This window comes from Aspergillus brunneoviolaceus (assembly GCF_003184695.1).
Source record: "Aspergillus brunneoviolaceus CBS 621.78 unplaced genomic scaffold BO95scaffold_2, whole genome shotgun sequence".
Classification (NCBI taxonomy): domain Eukaryota; kingdom Fungi; phylum Ascomycota; class Eurotiomycetes; order Eurotiales; family Aspergillaceae; genus Aspergillus; species Aspergillus brunneoviolaceus.
Genome location: NW_020290732.1, coordinates 378,777 through 398,238, shown reverse-complemented (window position 1 = coordinate 398,238; position 19,462 = coordinate 378,777). Strand labels below are relative to the sequence as shown.

General features: G+C 55.6%; 5 protein-coding genes across 5 annotated transcripts; 2 read left to right on the top strand and 3 right to left on the bottom strand.

Annotated features, from left to right (window-relative positions):
- Positions 1-39: 39 nt before the first annotated feature.
- On the bottom strand, positions 40-1,005 carry BO95DRAFT_492251 (class I SAM-dependent methyltransferase). Its single transcript, XM_025590689.1, has one exon. The coding sequence runs from the start codon at positions 936-938 to the stop codon at positions 132-134; it is 807 nt and encodes a 268-aa protein (XP_025447651.1). The 5' UTR covers positions 939-1,005; the 3' UTR covers positions 40-131.
- Positions 1,006-6,013: 5,008 nt separating this feature from the next.
- BO95DRAFT_492244 (SNG1 family protein) lies at positions 6,014-7,576 on the bottom strand (the record flags this gene model as incomplete). The annotated part of the gene is made up of 2 exons (XM_025590688.1): positions 6,014-6,147; positions 6,235-7,576. 2 exons carry the CDS (start codon positions 7,574-7,576, stop codon positions 6,014-6,016), a joined length of 1,476 nt encoding a protein of 491 aa, XP_025447650.1.
- Positions 7,577-9,064: 1,488 nt separating this feature from the next.
- On the bottom strand, positions 9,065-10,533 carry BO95DRAFT_350916 (uncharacterized protein; the record flags this gene model as incomplete). The annotated part of the gene is made up of 2 exons (XM_025582062.1): positions 9,065-9,545; positions 9,593-10,533. 2 exons carry the CDS (start codon positions 10,531-10,533, stop codon positions 9,065-9,067), a joined length of 1,422 nt encoding a protein of 473 aa, XP_025447649.1.
- A 2,397-nt stretch (positions 10,534-12,930) lies between these two features.
- Positions 12,931-14,601, top strand: BO95DRAFT_458484 (Zn(II)2Cys6 transcription factor domain-containing protein; the record flags this gene model as incomplete). Its single annotated transcript, XM_025588551.1, has 1 exon — positions 12,931-14,601. The coding sequence occupies one exon, from the start codon at positions 12,931-12,933 to the stop codon at positions 14,599-14,601; it is 1,671 nt and encodes a 556-aa protein (XP_025447648.1).
- A 1,796-nt stretch (positions 14,602-16,397) lies between these two features.
- On the top strand, positions 16,398-18,002 carry BO95DRAFT_492230 (uncharacterized protein; the record flags this gene model as incomplete). The annotated part of the gene is made up of 6 exons (XM_025590687.1): positions 16,398-16,592; positions 16,668-16,704; positions 16,778-16,848; positions 16,924-17,303; positions 17,384-17,445; positions 17,504-18,002. 6 exons carry the CDS (start codon positions 16,398-16,400, stop codon positions 17,863-17,865), a joined length of 1,107 nt encoding a protein of 368 aa, XP_025447647.1. The 3' UTR covers positions 17,866-18,002.
- Between the last annotated feature and the right edge of the window lie 1,460 nt (positions 18,003-19,462).

Below are 19,462 nucleotides of genomic sequence, written 5' to 3'. Positions count from 1 at the left end.
TCGGGCTCCAGTGCAAGGTCTTTGCCCTAGCCAACAAGTATTCATCTCTGTCTATGTACATCCACCGGCCCCCCCAGAATCCACAGCCATGCATTACCAACCCAAGATCAGATTACTCAACGAGGACCCAGTTACTTCCGACAAACCACCTCCGCACTGGGAATGGCAATCCACGCATCCCGATCCTCACCCCACTCCCTCCACACCCCGGAAATCTCCGTCAGCTCCTCCTCCGACGCCAACCCATTCTCCAGCGCCCCCTTCGCAAACGCCGACTTGACCGCCCGCTCCTGCCACGTCCCACTCCACCAGCTCACCTCTTCGGGTGTCGCAAAGCACCACGCACTGACCTTACACTCCACACCCAAGAAGCCCGCCCTCTTAGCCCAAACATGCAAGAACCGCCCTGCATTCGGCTCGCCCCCATTCTTCCGCGCCACAGCGTCATACAGGCTCTGCCACCGCCGCAGCCCCGGCAGCTCGGGGTACCACATGAAGGCGGAGTAATCGGCCTCGCGGGCGGCGACGATGCCTCCCGGTTTACACACGCGGCGCATCTCGGCCAGCACGGCGACCGGGTCGGCGACGTGCTGCAGGACCTGGTGGCAGAAGACGACATCGAAGGTGTTGTCGCCGTAGGTGAGGGCGTTGGCGTCCCCCGTCACGAAGTCGATGTTGGGGAGGTTGCGGGATGCGGCCAGCGCGCGGGCGTCCGGGAGGATGGTGTCCACCATGTCGAGGCCCGTCACGTGGCCCTCGGGGACGTGCGTGGCCAGGTCGACGGTGATGGTGCCGGGTCCGCAGCCGATGTCTAGGATCTTGTGGTGCGGCTGCAGGTGGGGGAGCAGGAACTGCGCGGAGTTTTGGGCGGTGCGTTGGCCGTGGCTGCGGAGCACGCTGGCGTGGTGGCCGTGCGTGTAGGTTGCTTTTTCGGTCATGTTTTGGGGGGGGGGTTGCTTTGTGTGGTTGATGTGCAAATAAGTATTGGTATGAGTGAGTGGGGTGGGAGAGAAAAGAAATGGTCGTGGTTGTGGTTGTGAGTGTGATGGGCGTATGGAGGGTGGGTTTATATAGAGCTTCTGTTGATGTAGATCGAGGGCCGATATCGGCGTCGGCCGGCCTGTGCTAAAATACACGGGGTAGTGGAAATGCATGTAATGCATGCCGATTGCTCGGTCTATGCAAGCTTACGTGACTTATGCCAGTCAGTCACCGACCGCCCCCGCAGTGGTCTTCCGTAGTCTTCAGAACACCCAAAACAGCAGCCGTTCGAAATGCAAACCTCCTCCAGAATGAGTCATGTTTGTGCCAAAAATACGCTGACTGGTATATATATGCATGCTTCGCACAATAGGATCTGTGGGAAATCGCAGATGAGGGATCGGATAGTGGCGCACTGCGCACTCATCCGACCCCGCACAAACGCGACCTTCCATGATCTGAATACGTTCCTTGCACGGTACCCTCAATATCGAACACCAGAGCCTACCCTCGACCTAGAAGATGCAAAATACCTACTGTGTGAGCTTCATTCTGCTCTTGTAGCGTCTCGCCGCTTGAATGAGAATAATCCGGCCACGGACAGCTTCGAGCTTCGGAGACTGCGGCGTGTATTCGCAGTGAAGGACGATGTGTCTGCCCGAGTACATCCCAGGCGTAAGCGGTGCTATAGGTTCCCAAGCATGATTGCGTTTGAGAACTACTCGATCTTACGGAGAGGTCAGTGTCAGCTGCAACCGATCGGATATCTTTACTTGCTCCAGACACTAGGACGTTGATAGCAAAATCGAGAAATGCAACAAGAAATCCATCCAAGCAAGAGCCAAAGCTTACTACATGGGCGCCACCAATGGAATAGATTCCATTGTTCTTGTTCGTATCACTGAGGCATCGGTGATTAAACAAAACGGGAACAGTGCAGCACGCTTGATGTCATCTTACGAGGAGACTGATGATCAACGTCGCGATAGTTCACCATCGTTGTCCCACGTAAATTGATATGGTTGTTCAGCCCACCTTGCAAGCCTAATCTTGAACTGATATCCCAGCCTGCGAGCTCCCTGCTTCGAGCCACTACAGAGAATAAGAGACTCCACCAATCCTCGTGCGTGCAGACCCGGCCGAGAGTGGCGATGTGGGCAGACATGAAACGACCATTTGGGTGACATAGAGATGAGGGTCTGGCTCTCAAGAGACCATCACATGCGTCAATGGCCGGTTCCGCCCCAAACTTTCGATTGCGGCTCTTGAATGCAGGGTTCCCACAATCCTCAGACCCGCTTAAACATACCTTGATCAGGTATGGTTCCGACCCGGCAGTCAAGGCATAGCATATAAGAAATAAGATTGCCAGCTATCTTCTACCAATTTCAGATGTGTTGCATGGTTTGGCGAGTCGCGAACTGTGCCCAGTGCCCCTCGATCCGCTTTCTCTTCCCTTGCAGTAATGTACAGTCCCTCGAGAAATATCTATGTGCCCGCCAGCGCCCAGGCCTCACGGAGCATTATTGAACATTCCTCCTACACAACGACACCGAGCCAGTCCCCGGGGACCACGCCGCCTCCCTGCGGAGAGATCATCTACAAACAGTCTTTGGCGACGGCCGAAACAATCGATGACAAATTGATCCTCAAGAAACTATCGGCCACCGCGAAGGGATTCATACTTCCGAACGATGCGGGTCTAGACGCCGGGCCGCGTGGGAAGGACCTGAATGGTGGGCTGGATGATCCCTCTGTAGCATCAGAGACCGAAGGCGAAATGTGCTGACAGTCATGGGAGCATTTTGAGCTTTTCTCTTCTTGTCTGTGGTTTCAATTGATTGGCCGGGGTGACAATGATGAATCAACGAGTAACATGCCATACAATGTCTCTGTATGGCCCGATCAGCAACTCGCCCAGGGTCACGTAGGTGGACAAGCAGCTCATTCTGTCTGTGTCTCGGAAAAAATAGCGATTCTTTGGTGTCCTTCTGGCGCGAGACAAGTCGGTTTCGCTGACGCTGACGCTATTGTGGTGTCTTTTCGTCTTTCCTCTGCCTAATTACTCTCTGTTGAAAGCTAGTTGTGTGTAGCCCGTGGTTACGATCTGCCCGACCGTACGTTCTCAAAAAGGCAAATTGAGATGCTGAAGGGTGTGCAAGAATGTAAGGATACCACACTTTGCGCTGAAAATTGTGGTTTTTGGGTTCGTTACATTGAGCTTTGAATTTCTGTTCCGGCTCACTGAGTAAGCTCTCATTTCGAGTATATAGGCTGCGTCTGGCAATAGAGCCCTATCAATTTAATGGAGCAGCTAAGCTAAATCAGCCTTTTCCTCCCCTCCCACCCAGGCCCGCTTCCCAACGGAATAAGCGCACGAATTCGAGACAAGGCCGGACTCCAACCCGTTTCTCGACGACTGTAGCCTTCAAGCGATCCGGCTTCTCCGAAGTGAGCTTCCGACGGTCAGGGGGCGATCAATGGACAGAGTTGTAAGAGGTTCACGACACTGCCTGATCGATGAGAGCATCGAGACATCTCAGATCATATCAGCGCTGGCATGAGATGCCGTGGCGTATCGGCCGGGTGTCGGGTCGTGGGTGTGCAGTGCTCGACGACGGTCACACTCAGAGAGTAGCCAGCCTTCCTGGTGTGCACATGGGTCCATCGGTTGGTTCTCGCAACATCGAATACCACCGCCAGGTCGTAGTCCTTTTCGGTGAACACCACCGCCCAGTCACTGCCCACGCCGACTTCCTCGCGCGTCCCATACTGGACCGACCGCACGTTCGGGTCGAGCCTGGCCAGCTCCACGAAGGCAGCACGCAGGCCATCGATCTTCTGTTGGGCGTGCTCCTGCGGACTGAGATTCACACCTAGAGGTAGATATCGCTTAGTGATATACGTCCCTGTCGGATGGAAGCATAGCTGACTCTTGTAGTAGAAGTTCTGCTTGTAGGTTACCTCGTGATGTACTTGGGACATTCTGCAGCGATATTGCAAGGGTATGTGGAAGTGGAAACTAGTAGATAAGCTATCGAGTCCAGGTTGGCTGTTTGGCCCCATTGACCTTCTGTAGGAACGCGCTCTCCTATTTAAGATATAATTGGGTACGCTAAACTGGGGGAAGAAATCCAGGTATCCCCAGATCACGAAGAACGGGTGATGGTCGCGAGACTTGGATCTGGAGATTGTGGCGTTTGAGTGACAAGATGCGCTTCTTTGGATATGGAACAAAGAAAGTCAAACTTTCCACCCTCGTACATACCTACTATTATTATCGGCGCCCGGACCCGTCCACCAAGTCACTTACCTTGTAGATGGATATTATACTCGTACTCGTGTCATTTCTCGGCGAAGAAAATGTGACTTCTTCTTCAACGCTCCCAACCAACAACTTGGGCTATCCATCACTTTTGCATGAGACACGATATTTTCCTTTCGATTTTTTTTATTATTTTTTCTTTCTTTTCGAGATTCCCTATCGCCCTGCTCAGCGCCAACTGGCTATCCGTGCGGGTAATTCCCAGTAGAAGCGCCTCAGCCAAGCCCGATAATAACAGTCATTACCAGAGTCTAAAAACATTATCCACCCGCTCACTCCCCGATCGCAGCATCTCGTGCTTTCTTTGCTCGACTCTAGCTTTACAATAGGGAAGATTAATGTAAACGCTGTCTACTTTATGCAAAATCAAAAGCTTCGCACCAAACCGAGAGGTCCCCCACCCCGGGGTCCGAAGAGGGAGACACAATCGCTAGCAATCTTCCGCATGGTACTGCAACTTTTCGACCGTATACCTCTGGATCAGGACGGTACTGCTCGTATTAGTATGGAGAGTGGGTCGCAAAACTCAATCCCGGCACAACGCCGACAGGGCGAAGCGAGATTCGACCCGCAACCGTACAGGAAGCATTTCGCTGCGGTTTGATGGCTATCTTCAGCCCGAGCTGACGAACTTGATACGAGCCAAAATGAACAAGAAGAAACTCAATCTCTTTAGACGGTTCGAGTCGGTTGGGGGTCGTACGATCGGGGACCGGACCGGGGGGGAGGGGGTTGGCAGGGGATTAAAACACCACGGCAGCATGAGACTTCATAAAGCGAGCTTTTGGCCGGCATGCAGCCGAGTCGCTTCAGATCATTTTCGATGCTATCTTGCCTATGAAGCTCGCCGTCCTTGCTGAGATCTTGCAACAGTAGACGGCCTTGCTTGAGGTGGCCGCTAGCAGGGTGTGATTGTCGGACTGATCTGTTAAAAATGCTGTTCCTGCTGAGTACATGCCCTATGGTAATGCATACAATGGTCAAATTGTCGTGGACACTTGAACACTACCACGCCAAGTCGTGGCATTGGTGATGAGTGGTATGGGACAGAAGAAAGCTTCCAAGATCAGAGTCCAAAAGGAAGACTTCCAATCCTTCACCATGAGCAAGAATCCTAATCTTGTGGCGAACAACTTCGTAGTATCAGTGCATCTTACCACGCCATCTAATCCTTGAGCCTATTTCTTGTACACAAAAATCAGCAAGGTCATGATGCACATGAGGCGACAGCCTTCGCCGGTCAGAGCGGTATCTCTCAATACGGTGCTGTGTCTATCTTCCGAGGTCGTTGGCCATGTCCGATGATCAGATCACCGCGCACCAAAGAGTCCATTATGATACAGAAGATTGTCATCCGCGTGGTAGTCGCGAACCTTCCAAGAAGCAAGATGGATGGAAGTGATATTCAAACGCCCTAGAGCAAAGACACCATCCGCCTCTGCTATGGAGTTGCCGGTTGATACAGGTCTCGCTATGTAATCTATTGCTCATCATCTAGTCTCCAACTAGTGTGTTCGTAATCCAGCGCATAAGCCGGGAAGACATGTAGCCGAGCATCTGGAGCCCGCGTGTCAATCCTCCCCGACGAAGCAGAGACATCTGGTGAGGACGAGAGGGCAAAGCAGAGAGAAGGGAAGCAGTTGAGCAGCCCCGCAAGAAGGACAGTTTGACCACGCTCGCCCCGTGTACAATGCACACGAGCCCGTTTCATTCACTAAACGGCAGATCAAAACACGGCCCAGGCTTCTGTCTCCGCGTCGCCGACCTTTCCACCTGCGAAAGCTCCCGCGCGAGCTGGTCCATTCGCTCCTCCTCTTGTTTCACCCCTTCTTCCCCCAGCCCTCCCATCGCAGCAGCAGCATCCCCAACCTGCCCCTGCCCCGTCCCCGCCGAACTCCCCTCTTCCTCCCGATCCCGCTCCCCCTCACTCCTCTCGCCCACCTCCCCCTTCTCCTTCTCAATCGCCAACCTCCCCGCCACAGCAGCCGCCACCTTCTCCTGCCACTCCCTCTCCCCCTTCTCCTTGGCCAAAACAGCATAATGCGCCCTCCGATACACCCCGACCGTACTCCCGAGCAACCCCAACACCTCAAACCCAAACAGCACGGGCAATGCATACCCAAGCTGGGGATTACAGCCGCGGGACCACACATCGACGAGCACCTGAAACACCGCATGCGCAGGCAAGGCATACCCCCACCGATAGAACGCGGGCGCCAGCTCAAACGGCAGCAGGATGGAGGTGACGTTGGCCACGATCCACGAGATGAACGCCATCGGCACGAAGGGCGGGGGGATCCAGATGGTGAAGAGGTCCAAGACCAAAAAGTTCAAGTGCGCGAAGAGCCACAGCGCGAGCCAGGTGAGCACGAATTGTCCCCCGGAGACGCGCCACCCGAACCGGAACGCCCAGACGGCGCCGGTGGTGGACAGCGAGCCGAGCAGTGTGTAGGTTCCCGCGAGCAGTTGCCGGATGATGGCGATGCGGTGCGGGGAGACGGTTGTGTACAGGTGGAATTGTTGGTAGACGCTGTTGATGTAGCCTAGGTAGAAGAATTCTTGGATCATGATGAGGATGATGACCAGGGTGTTGTAGATGAGGCGCGAGCCTTGGGTGGTGGGTTGGAGGTTTGTGGAGGTTAAGGTCCAGGGTTGGGAGAGGGTGGTGAGGGTGGTGTTGCTGACGGTGTTGGTGGGCGTGTTAGTGAGAGTGTTTGGGGGCAGGGTGCCGGTGTAAGCGATGCGGGCGGCGTTGGAAAGGGTCTGCATGCTGGTGTAGATGGCCGAGTCGACCACGGTGGAGTAGCGCGCCTCGTTCCACACCAGGGTGAGCACCTCGTCGGGGGAGTGCGGTGCGCCGCTGGCGAGGGCGGCGGCCAGCTCGTTCGATGCGTTCGGGGCAATGTACAGCCCGCCCCAGTAGTCGATGTGGCACACAGCAGCGGTGATCGCGTCGGACTGGGGATACTGCGCCGTGGCGTGCTCGGTTAGGGTTGGGAAGCCCGGGCCCTGCAGCTGCTCGTACGCGGCGCGGACAGCCGCCCCGATCGCCCCGCCGTCGTAGTCCACGAACACCACGTTCAGATTGTGCACATGCGTCGTCTGCTGGAACAGCGAGCCGAACAGGTAGCAGAACAGCCCCAGGAACAGCAGCTGCAGCACCAGCAGGTTGATCCCCGCCGCTTTGAGCACCGCCAAGCGCAGCGACCGCACCGCCGGGTCGTGGATGCTCGCGTGCTTTTGCCTTCGGGCGCGCGCGTAGAAGGTCATCGGGTCGGTCCGAGCGCAAGCTGGCCAAGCTGTCAAGCTGTATTTCTGAACAAGCTGGATTTGCCGTCGAAAAGGTTCCCCCCGGGTGGTTCAGCAGTTCCTAATAACTGACTGCACTGCACTGCACCACGGCAATGGTGGGGCGGAAGTCGGGCTCCTCGTCACTCGGTGCTTATATGAATACGAGCGCGCCACCAACCAGCGTTTCGCTAGGAGAAGCGGTGTTGCAATCCCGGCATCATTTGTTCCAGTCTACGGGCGAGATTGCCCGTCATATTGGATCTGCCCGCAGCTCGCCTCAGCTCATCTCTACAAACCAGTTGCCCTTTCGGGTTCGCTGCGAGTCACGTGTGCACCGATTGATGTATGTTCGGGCTACACCTAATTGGTCAATGATCTAAATTGCGTATAGTGGAGTGAACACGAGCTTTTACTAACCACTGCATGCGTAGGTAGTGACACTGAGGCCCCTTTTATCCGTAGCAGCCATTCCGTTTCGAGCATTGTGCGTACAGCTTCCAGCTAGATGGGAAAGAGTGCCTAATAATGGGAAGCCTACCGACCACTTTCATCACTTCAAGAATGCGCCAAGCTCGACTCCCGCACTGCAGTATGTGTGTCGCGCATTATTTATATTGAACGACCTTGCTTATATCGTAACACAGTGGCACCCAACCGCTCTCGTGCAGTTGATTGAAGCGTACGCTTGCAGCAAAGATATATCAACTCTGACACATTCAATACCAAACTCACCTCCATGTCATGTCCATCCTCACCAACTTACATCCACGGACCCGAAACAAAACCAACAACCTCAGCCCTAACTCACCTCATTCCCAACAACCGCATACCCATCCTTCATCCGCATCCCGCCACCCTCACCCTCAGCCTCACCTCCCACAGCCATCTGGCCCTCCCCCCCCTTTTCCCCCTCCAATCCCACCGAGCTGGGCACCATCCCCTCCGGATCATCCCCCCTCCACACCCCCCACCCCATGTACGCCGCGCGATGCAGACTCAACGTCTCCTCCACCGCCCACTGCTCCCGCATATACCGCCGCCGCCCGTTGCCCTTGCCCCGTAGCCAGCCCACCACCGAATCCACGCTCAGCCCGACCACGATGATCAGCCCGCACACGCCGACCGTCAGCGCCAGCCCCAGCACCGAGAAGTTGGCGTACCCGGCGGCATTGTGCACGAGCTGGTTGGTGCACTGCACGCGCGCGTAGCGATTCAGCGGCGCCGTCACGTTCCACCCGACCGACGACTGGTCGAGCAGCGAGGTCGCCGGGAAGTTCTTGGGCGCGGTCGCCCACTCCACCGCCCAGGCTTGTTCTTTGGCCAGCGAGGTGGCGAACCAGGTGGCTACTTCCGTTTGCCATTGCGTGGGCGGGATGTAGAATTGGATGTTGCTGTAGGCGATTGAGGAGGCTGCGGTTGGTCTGTTAGTTGGGGTGGGGGATTGGGGGTGGGGTGGAGGTGCACAGGCTACTCACCGTTTAACGCTGCGCCGCCGCGGCCGTTGACGTTGGAGTACATGCTCCGGTCGTTGTTCCCGGACAGGAACCGGCCGATCGTCGCGATTTGGTACACGTTGAACCCGAGGAACTTGGTCGGGTCGACGGTGAAGGTGGACAGTGATGTACTCAAGATCCCACCGAGTTCGGTGCACCCGTCCGGCCCGGGCCGGTTGGGGTTGCAGATCTGGTACTGGTCGGTGCATACCATCAGATTCACCTCGTAGCTCTTGGTCCACATCGACGAGGTGACGTTCGTCCCCTCGATGCTGTAGTTCTGCTGTTCGAGCGCCGTCATCCACGGGTCGTAGCTGGGTTGCAGGTAGTTGATGTTGTTCTGGTTGAGCATCATCATCGTGATGTCCGCGTCGCTTTGGTTGATCGCGTCGGACGGCTTCCATGACTCGAGGCCGTTCAGAAGTCCGCTGGGGTCGGATTTGGCGAAGACGGCGCTATGGTCGATCAGAGGGGGGTTCTTTGGTGTGGGTGAGGCACTCACCTTAGTGTGTAGCCCACTCCATCGACGCTGGGGATCGGAGTGTACGAGAATGTGTAGTTCAGGTACGGCTCACCCATGTAATACTGATATCCGGCATTGATGTAGACGATCTGGCCCCACGTTGAGTCGTTCTGAACGCTCCCTAGCCCCGACCCGTGCTTGACTGGGGCACAGGTGGTGACTCGCCGGTATTTGATTCGGTTGCGCGGGGGTGCGTTGATCCCAAAGTCCTCGTGCGAATCCAGCAGACCCGTGTCCATTTGCAGGGCCGAGTTGCCGTTGTACGCGCACAGATCAGGAGAGTATGGGCAAGATGCATTCGGGTTCGTGGTAAATGGCAGGCTGGGCCGGACGTAGGTGCTGCAGTCGAGTTCACTCGCGTTCTCCAGGTAGCACCGGCGGACGTACGTGGCAGCGTCGTAGGTGTCCTGCAGACTCTTGGTGTTGCTGACGGTCACATCCGTGGCGTTGAACGAGTAGCCTCCACAGCCTGGGCCGATGATGAGCGTCGACTGGCCGGCCGCCTTGGTGATGTAACTGGTGAACAGACCAGATACTCCGAACAGGATGAGAACGAGGATGGGTAGCAGGGCCAGTGGTAGCGATCGCCCCACAGCCCTGAGCTTTGACGCAGTTCGCCCGCTCTCAAATGGTAACTTGATTAATGCCCAGGCCGCGGCGGCTGCACCTTTGTTGCGCAGAATGACCTGTCGCTGGTAGTGAAGAGCATCCCGCCGCCGATCGGGAGCTGTGGTCCCCGTCTGATGAAGTGCAAAGCTCAGAATGCTCCAGAACAGACTGCCTGCCAGGGACACAAGTATAGCTAGAAAGGCGCTCAGAATGCCGGAGTCGGTCTGCGACAAAGTCAAGGTGGCTCCCCGGATCGCTCCCTCGGACCAGTTGATCCAGACTCCCGTGTAGGTGTAGAGCGCGGCAGACATAGCTCTTACGAGGGCTCGAAAACCAAAGGACGAGAAATTTCCCAGCAATGATGCAAGCTGGGGTCAAGGTACAGGTTGTGAGTTATAAATGCCCAGCTGCTGGGATTTGGACTTTCCCAAAGAGCCTCCTCTCCTCTGCGTCCCGACGCCATTAGGCAGCCGGGGTAAGACTTACGGCATTTTGGGTGGCTTCTCAGGCTATGGCAGCGAAGGCTTGAGCAGACACCTACTCTGACCAGGGTGTTGGACCTCAAGTCCAATCGCTTGCAGATGCATCTTTCGCTAGAATGATATATTTACATCATAGCGCGTGCAGATGGCTGATGCCACTAAATGAAAAATGCCGATCGATGCGGTTGGGAATCGGAAACAATTGGCCACTTGACGGGGCTGCAGGGTCTCTGCTCGTGTTCGTGCATGATACGAGGCTGACGCTTTCAACAATGATTCGCTGGGCGCCCGGGTTCTCTCATGCGATACCCCGGCCACAACCAGGGGTAAAAGCGCTCTGTCACTACACCACAGTGAAGTCAAAGCGTGGGTGTCGTGTGTTGTCGCTGCCATTACCTGAAAGTGAGGAGCCTAGGTAGTGCAATCCCAAGCGCACTATTCAGTGCGAGGCATCTACAAGACCAGATTTGTACCATGGTGTTGCATCGAGGCCGACATGCCTCATGTTTCCCCCGTTCCACTGTGTTCAGTACCTGTTCCGGTCCGCGGCTGTGGCTGAGCTCCTGGGTCGCACTGCGGCCCAGAAACAACCATGATGTGTTTCATGCGAAAGGACGATGTTTCTCCGTGCCTAAAAACAGGCTCCCACGAACTCAAGATCTGGAGTCAGAGCCTTATCGTGAATCCGATTCCGATGCCCCACTCCCCACATCGAGCCTAGACGATGGGAAGCTGCCATGCTTTCATCCTTCCATGCTTTAGGGATGCGTTGCGCGCCGCTCGAGGGACCTAGGGCAATTAGCTTAACGCATGTACCGAAAGGTGAATCCATGATGCAATTTTAATGTTCTATGCCGCAACCACTGAGAAAGCCTTTCCAGTACTCCCAGAAGTGCGAGTCTGACCCGTCAGTTGACCTTGAAGGGTCGCTGATCCTTCTTGGGTACTGTTATACGAGATGTGGCGTTGCCGGCAAACGAAGCCAGGTATGCTGCCCCTGGCTTTGTGATGATGGGGCATCTCACCACCAGTCTCCTTCTGACTAGCATATTGAACCCGAAAAGGCTGTCAACGATCTGCTGTTTTGGGAAGCCATGACATACGGTGAGTTGTAGCAGAGTAAGCTCAGGCGCCGACCGTACAGAAAAGAAGAAGCAGTTTTGCTCACTTTCTGCATGCCAATTGTCGAGGTTGTATTCCGCGCACAGCAACTGCTGAGGTTGAGAGAAATGTTTGCATGCATCAACGGCGATGTATTGGCGCTGTGCGTGTTGTATGTGTCATAGCCTTGTCTATCACTTGGGAATCAGGTAGCCTTGCGAGAGGCACGCTTGTGGGCAGCTGAATGCGACCGTTCCCGATTCGCACGTAGGGTGCACAGACCAGTCTGTGTGCCCTGTGACTCGCATGATGTGGCTTGAGTACTTTGCCAGACCGAAGCGGAGAGCGCCCTCTTCGCGATGAGTGGATGATGGCTTGTGGTTGTGGTTGTGTTTGATGCAGAGGAAGTTGTGGAAGCAGACTGCAGTGTCCTCCAAATAACTTGGCAGGCCTTGGTGCCTTGGTACCTTAGTGCCTGAGAAATCAGCGAGCCGAGGCGGTCAAATTACTGCCGCATCCGCCATCGTTTTGGTCCCCCCAGGAAGGGGGAACTTACCACCAACTTTCCACCACTGTCAACATCGGCGCTCCCTTGAGAAGTTCATGGTTCTAATGTGCTGTCCATCCATCGGCTCCTAGATTCCAGACAGGCTAGACTTACTTGAACATCGAGTCATCTTTGCATGCTGTCATCTCCGATTCTCTGATACTTAACGTAGTGTTCCTTCAAACCCGACTAGTGACGTGATGCCCCCCCCCCCAGTCGAACAAGAATAAGATATGTCGGCATCATGCTTGTGCTCGATCATGAGCGGCAATAAGAAATCTCACATATCCATGCAGTGATTAACAGGATTTGTGATCATGGAACCTAAGTCGCAGTGTCCAGCAGCACACCACCAACTTCAACGTCCAGGGCGGTGTTGGATCATCCAGGCACCAACTAAGCCGTTAGCTTCACACTAATGCTTGTCGCCTCAGTCGAACTCCTGACTAGTGCCTCATCCATGTCGACTTCTTACCCCTCGCAGAGCTCGCTGTGGTCGCGTCTCCTTCACATCGACGCGTTCCCGCCACATAATCACTCCAAAGGCAACGAGCATGCTCTCACATGCTCCCCACAACATGTCCTCACAACCTGCAAAAAAGCGCCGCTTCGGTGGCAAGCGATCGAAGACGGGCTGCCGCACATGCAGAATTCGACGAATCAAATGTGATGAGGCACCCGAGAAGTGCCGGAACTGTACGTCCACCGGACGCCTCTGTGACGGGTACGAAGCCTATCGCCTACCCGTGGCAGCCAAGCGCGGGAAGAACCTTTCCTTCTCGCTTTCTACCCCGGTCAACACCCAGATACGCTGGGTTGTAACATCCGATCAACGTCGCTGCTTTTCATTCTTTTGCGACCGCACCATCACCGATGCTCTGGGGTATTATGATTCCCAGCTATGGGAGCAGTTTGTCTTCCAGATGGCGAATATCGAGCCTGCAGTGTGCCACGCCGCCGTCGCCCTGGGGGCCGCTCACCAAGAAGTGGTTTTTCAGGGCATCAATTTCCCCGGCAATGGTAAAGCGGGACGAGGCGTTTGGTATTTCTACGCGCTGGAGGAGTCCGCTCGCGCTTTTGAGCTCCTCCGTCGGCGCAATCCTCAGGACCCGCAGATGCGGCAAGTCACGCTTCTCTGCTGTCTACTCTTCGTGTATTTGAGCCTCTTGCAACGAGACTATGACACTGCGTTCCGACATCTGCAAGCTGGCTTGCGGGTTTCCCAAGAGCTGAGATTAGGCCGCTGCAATCCCCTCTTTGGATCTTCACTCGTGGGCGGCGGAATGAACCCGCATCTCCTCGCGGCCTTCGCCCAGCTCGAAACCCAGTCGACGCATTTCAACCCTCGTGGGTGCTCCCAGCTCTGGGCCAACCAGCCGCCACGGGCGCATATCCGCCTCAGCAACGACTGCGACCGCGACTGCGGCCTACTCGGGCAAAGCATCGACGACTTACGCCTGGCCATGCAGCCCCTCGATAGTGCCATCAACCATTTCTTCCAGCGGTTAGGCACCGCGTCCGCAGAGGAAATCGTGGCCCACTACTCAGACTTCAAGGCGGCCCAAACCCACCTGCTCGCAGACCTTGAGCACGCCACACACTTCCTCGACAACTTTTGTGCCCTCAAATATGCCAGCCTCTCTCCGAAACACAAGCGCGGCGCCGACCTGCTGCGACTGCATCTGATGACCTACTCCGTGGGTCTCCGGATGTCCTTGATAGCGCAGCTCCCGCCCGCCCAGGCTCAGGCATTCTCAGCCGACCACGCGGCCATCCTCTCGTTGGCCCGCACGATCGTCGCCCAGTTCCCCGACCGGCCCACGATCATGGTGGACTCGGGCGTGATCCTGCCGCTGCAGGTCGTCGCCGACTCCTGTCCGGACCTGCACGTGCGCTGGCAGGCCATCCAGGAGCTCCGGGCCTGGCCGCACTACGAGGGCCCGTACGATTCCGTCCTCGCGAGCATCGTCTCCGGCGCCCGCTGCCGGCTCGAACTTCGGGCGCGCATCCGTGCGGAGCTGCGCAGTTCATTTGATACCGATGGCACGGTGGTAGGGAAGGAGCTCTTCGACAGGATGGTGGACGAAGAGCTGCGGGAGCGGGTGAGGATACTTGCTGTTCCTGGGGGCGATGATGAAGGCTTCCCCCAGGCAAGCGATCAAGCGGATGCGGAGCTCGCGCAGATCATGGCGTCGGCGTCCCTCGATAACTGGACGTGTATTCTTCACTTGAGGCGACTCATGAAATGAGATATTGTTAGCACCTTCGTATGAGGACACGATCATAGCGGGTTCTCCTGAGGTCGACAAGACTGTTTATCGACCAGGGGGAGGCAGTCCCGTCATGTGACTTGTCCACGCCCTGACGCCTGCCAGACTGATATGCAGACAGCAGCAAACTTTCAGGCATACATCCCACATAACCAAGCCTCGGTGCTCATCATCAATGTAATCATTGTCGGGTCTGTGTCGATGTCCCAGTAATTATGAATTGTCTCCAAGGCACGCTGCGCGGATGCACACCCACTCGTCGCATTTGGGCAGCTGCCCTCAAGAAGTAGGTCAAGAGAAGCTCCGATTGATAACTGAATGGAATAAGTGCGGCCTGTAACCGTTCGACCCCTGCAAAAACCACTTCCCGTCTCACCACGTACATGGCGTGTTTGAAAGACAACTGAACGGCCGTGCTTTGATATACCCGAGCGGAACTATTCCTCGGCAGTAGAAGCACAATATCGACAGAAATCATAGAAAGAGATCTCTAGAATAACTTTCGGTAGTGTACACGAGCAGAAATCATTCAAACCGTATGTTGACCAGGACAATCCAGCGGGGGACTTGTCGAGACCATCTGCGGTGGCCATGTCCACCGCATTGGACCCTCATTTTTGGCGCTCGGCACTTTTGCACCCCATTCAAATGGGAGGGGTGCAAATGTCTCTGACCATGACTAGCAGGCCGTCGTTAGCTTACGGGAACGGAATCAACAGTCAACGGGTCCATCACCATGGTGAAACACAAACACCAGGAGTGAATACGAGCCGGTCGGACATGGTCCGAACGGACAAACCCGGTGTCAACACCGGCTAGCCCTACTTTAGACGGGAGGCTGTTGACAGGATCTCCTATGCTCAACGCAGCAATGCCCTGGCAGCGTCGGAGATTACCACGCGTATCGAGCTCTGAGGGGCTCGAGCTAGACGTGTAAATTCGCACAAATCATGTTCGCAATACCACGGCCTGCTAAGCACTTTAAGGGTCTTGGCGTGCAACTTGGCCGCCATTAGTAAGCACAGTCACTCTTCATCCCGGTCTTTCTACTGAAGCTTATATTTAGAATTCTCGATCTTCACAACAAGCTTTGGCAATCTATCGCAGGACGAGCTCGAGGAACTAGATCACACTATCTCAATAGGACAGGTAAGTAAGGCGTTTGTGAATAATTGCTCGCCCAACGGGCCTGCAAAATCCAGTTGTTGTGTGAAACGCAGTGGAGCAGACAGTGGGGAGGGTGCGTGGGTAGTGGGTACACCCAAAACGTTCAGTGGAATCACGATTGGGATCGTGTCCCACTTCACAAAGCATGATTCATGACATGTAGTCTAAGTAAAATTAAGTGTTCAACTCTAGCTCGGTCTGAGTCTAAGCTAAAGGAGAGGGGGGGGGGGGGCAAAAGCCTGCAGGAGTGACACCAGGGATGAGAAATTCCACGTGTCGACGACTGCCAATCTCCACCCCTGGCAAACTGAAACGATGCTCAGGCCTTGCACTCCTGCAACCGTTGCACACTACAAGGAGCAAAATCCAGACTCATATAGACGGATTCGCCGTCTCATGATTGCCCCCGTCTCCGGTCCTCCCCCTCTCGCTTTCTTTCCTCCCCCCCCCCCCCCCCCCTGCAGGTTCGCCCTCGAAATTCTTTCTCCTTCGCCAATGTAATCCGTCTTCTCCAATTCCTTCTTGGAACCTTCCCTCGCCTTTCTCTTCTCCGTCCGGTCTCTCCTTTTGCATCTTTTCCCGACGGTTAGCTGGTCTTCCCGCCCTCCATGGAAGAGATCTGGGAGAGAGATCTCTCGCCGGAGCGGATCGCCTACCTGGCGCAGTCCCGAATCCCTGGCATCATCGCATGCAACACGATTCTCCTCGTGTTCGCGACGGGAGGGCTGCTGGTGCGGCTGTTTGTGCGCGTCCGATATCTGACGGGGATCAATCTGGATGATGTGCTGTGTATAACCAGCTGGGTGGGTAGCCTGTCTTCTGGGCATCGCGATCCCCTACCGTCGATCACTAACGTCACTCTACTCGAAATCGTCTAGATCTTCACGTTCGCCCTATGCTTTACCACGATGTGGAGTAAGTACACATGTACCTCCCCGAGCAAGAAAGACAGTACGATCGCATGCTAACCGCGCCGGCCCTCCCGCAGTGACCAGATACGGCTTCGGCAAGCATATCGGCACGGTGACGAGCTTCAGCGCTCGATCCATGTTCCTCAAGGTAGGATTCCTGCCTTCCAATCTCGCTCGGAATTGCGACCAACCATACCTAACAACCACTATTCTTTTCCATCAGCTCGACTTCGTCACGATGCTCACCTACGTCCTCGCCCTGGGCGCCATCAAGATCTCCTTCTGCGTGCTGTACCTGCAGATCTTCCCGGGCCGGAAATTCCGGATCGCGTGCTGGTGCCTGCTGGCGATCCTGATCGGCGAGACGGTCGCGGAGACGTTCGTGGTGATCTTCCAGTGCATCCCCGTGCACAAGGCGTGGGACGCGACGGGGCTGGTGGAGGGCTACTGCGTGAACATGACGGCGCTGTACTACTCGAACTTCGCGATCAAGCTGGCGACGGACCTGGCGATCTTCATCATGCCGATCCCGAAGCTGTGGCAGCTGAAGATGACGCGCGGGAAGCGGATGGGGCTGGTGGTGATGTTTAGTTTGGGGTTGTTGTATGTTCCTCTCCGTTGCTTTTGGGCTATGTTCCCCGGTATCGATGCAAGCAACTGACCAATATTGATGGATACGGCAGGGTCTGCGTCACAAGCATCATCCGCGTCTCGTACATGAACTCCTTCGCCGTCGACCACACCTGTACTTATCCCCCCAACCCAGCACTCTCATCCATATCGCAACTGCTAACAAGGCAAAGGGTCAATGGTCAACACCGAACTCTGGTCCTGCGTCGAAGTCGCCGTCGCCCTCTTCATCGCCTGCATCCCCAGCTTCAAGACCATCATCACCCACCGCTTCCCCGTGCTGCAGCGCCTGCTGGGCCTCTCCAGCGAGGGCGACTCCGCCGGCCCGTCCAAGATGTACGGCACCGCCTCGCGCCGCACCTTCCCGGGCCACGGGCCCTCGATGAGCATCAAACTCCACAATGTGACGGGGCCGGGCCACAGCAGCAGCAGCAGTCGCGCCGAGGCGGACACGGGCAACGAGTCGCAGGAGCGCTTCATGTTCCCCGAGGGGATCCACGTGGTGACGAAAGTTAGTGTTAATGAGACGGTCTGATTCCTTTTCCATTTTCGGAGATCATTGTCGTAGACACGGCTGGTGGGGCGTTTGGGTGGGTGATAATAGATTACTGTACGATTTGGCGCTGGCTGTTCACTAGTGGGTAGTCGTAGATCTAGCCAGTTGGCTGTGGGAGTGTTCGTTCCGTTCCCGTGTCGAGGCCTGTCCGAAGTAGTCCTGTCCTCGGAGCACGGAGGTACAGCGGTAGATAGATAGGGCTTTCGTCCATCGGACCAGTCCTGGTCGGTGTTCGGTGGATGCTGCGGAGTGGGTCCTCTGCCAAGAAACAATTCAAAATTGATTTTCACTCGTAGAATCCTAGACTACCCCTTGGCTAGCGGCCATGAATTTGATGGCATTTTTCCACGACCCGTGGATCCTTGGGGCTCACGGGGGGCCCGGACAATATACTCTAATCAGGTTAACATCCGCGCTAGTGGCCTTGCGGACCTTGTCGGGATGGGCTGATGGGCTGATGGGTTCGAGGACTTTGGGATCCCGCTCTATGCTATGGGAGCTGTTAGTCAATGAAATGGCGCTTGTTTCCCTTGCATTGGGCAAGCTGGGTTTGTCTTGACGGGTGGATGCTCCAGTGTTTAAGTTGGTATTATTTGTTCAAGCTAACCAGTTATCAATAGATTTTTGGGGGCGAAAGGATGCAGGGCCTTGACTTGTCGTTCTGGACTGTTGATTGCCACTACTGCACGTCTTGCAAGCTCTGGGCAACTGACTGAGTGGCAAGCACTGCAAGACAACTAGACTGTAAAGATGGAGTTAATCTACATCAAGCACGCTAGTGCCGCACCAGGCGAAAGTCTAATTGGGCGTGTGTCCCGTCTTGGCAGGGATCGGCCGTCGGTCCAAGGCTGGCTGGCAAGTTCAGTGCCTTGGTGCCTGCCTGGTACTTACATAGTAATCTTGCTACAAGATAGATCCAATGTGTGGGCTGGAGCTAGTTGGCCTTATATCGAGAAGTCAGTCTACTGCGCTGGCTTAGGGAGAACTGTACTCCGCAGTTTATCCCGCATTTGCCGCTGTTTCTTCACTTGTGGGACAGGTCGTGTGCGCGAACCCTGTTATTGGGAACCCCTAAAGCATCGGTTGTCCTTACAAGCTGTGTATAGCACAATGCATACCGCACAGGCATTGCGCGGCGATGGAACTCACAGTTCCCAGTCCTCCCTCTGCACAGTCTGGTCCAGCGAGATCAGGTTTACATGCATACGTCATAGCACCAGGAACAGAGCATCAGAGACCCCACTACTTTAGAAAAATCGACAAGGGTCACCCCCAATGAGACAATTCAATGATCAACAATCTCTCGATTGCGTCAGCCTCGCGCAATCGCCCACACCGGCGCAAACAGGTATAATATACCATATAATATAGTCCTGCCTCGAGCACCGACGGATCCTGCCCAAGGAACAATGGTTAGTGCCGTAGTGGACGCGTTGCGCTTGGCCTGACTTTCTGCGGGGGGCGCGCGTCGGTCACCGAGGCTACAGGGAATCTGAGTCACGGCAAGGAAGGCACGGAACAGATCGCGGTCCCAACCTCCCTGGCCTACGAACCATACCCATCGGGTTTTCTTTCC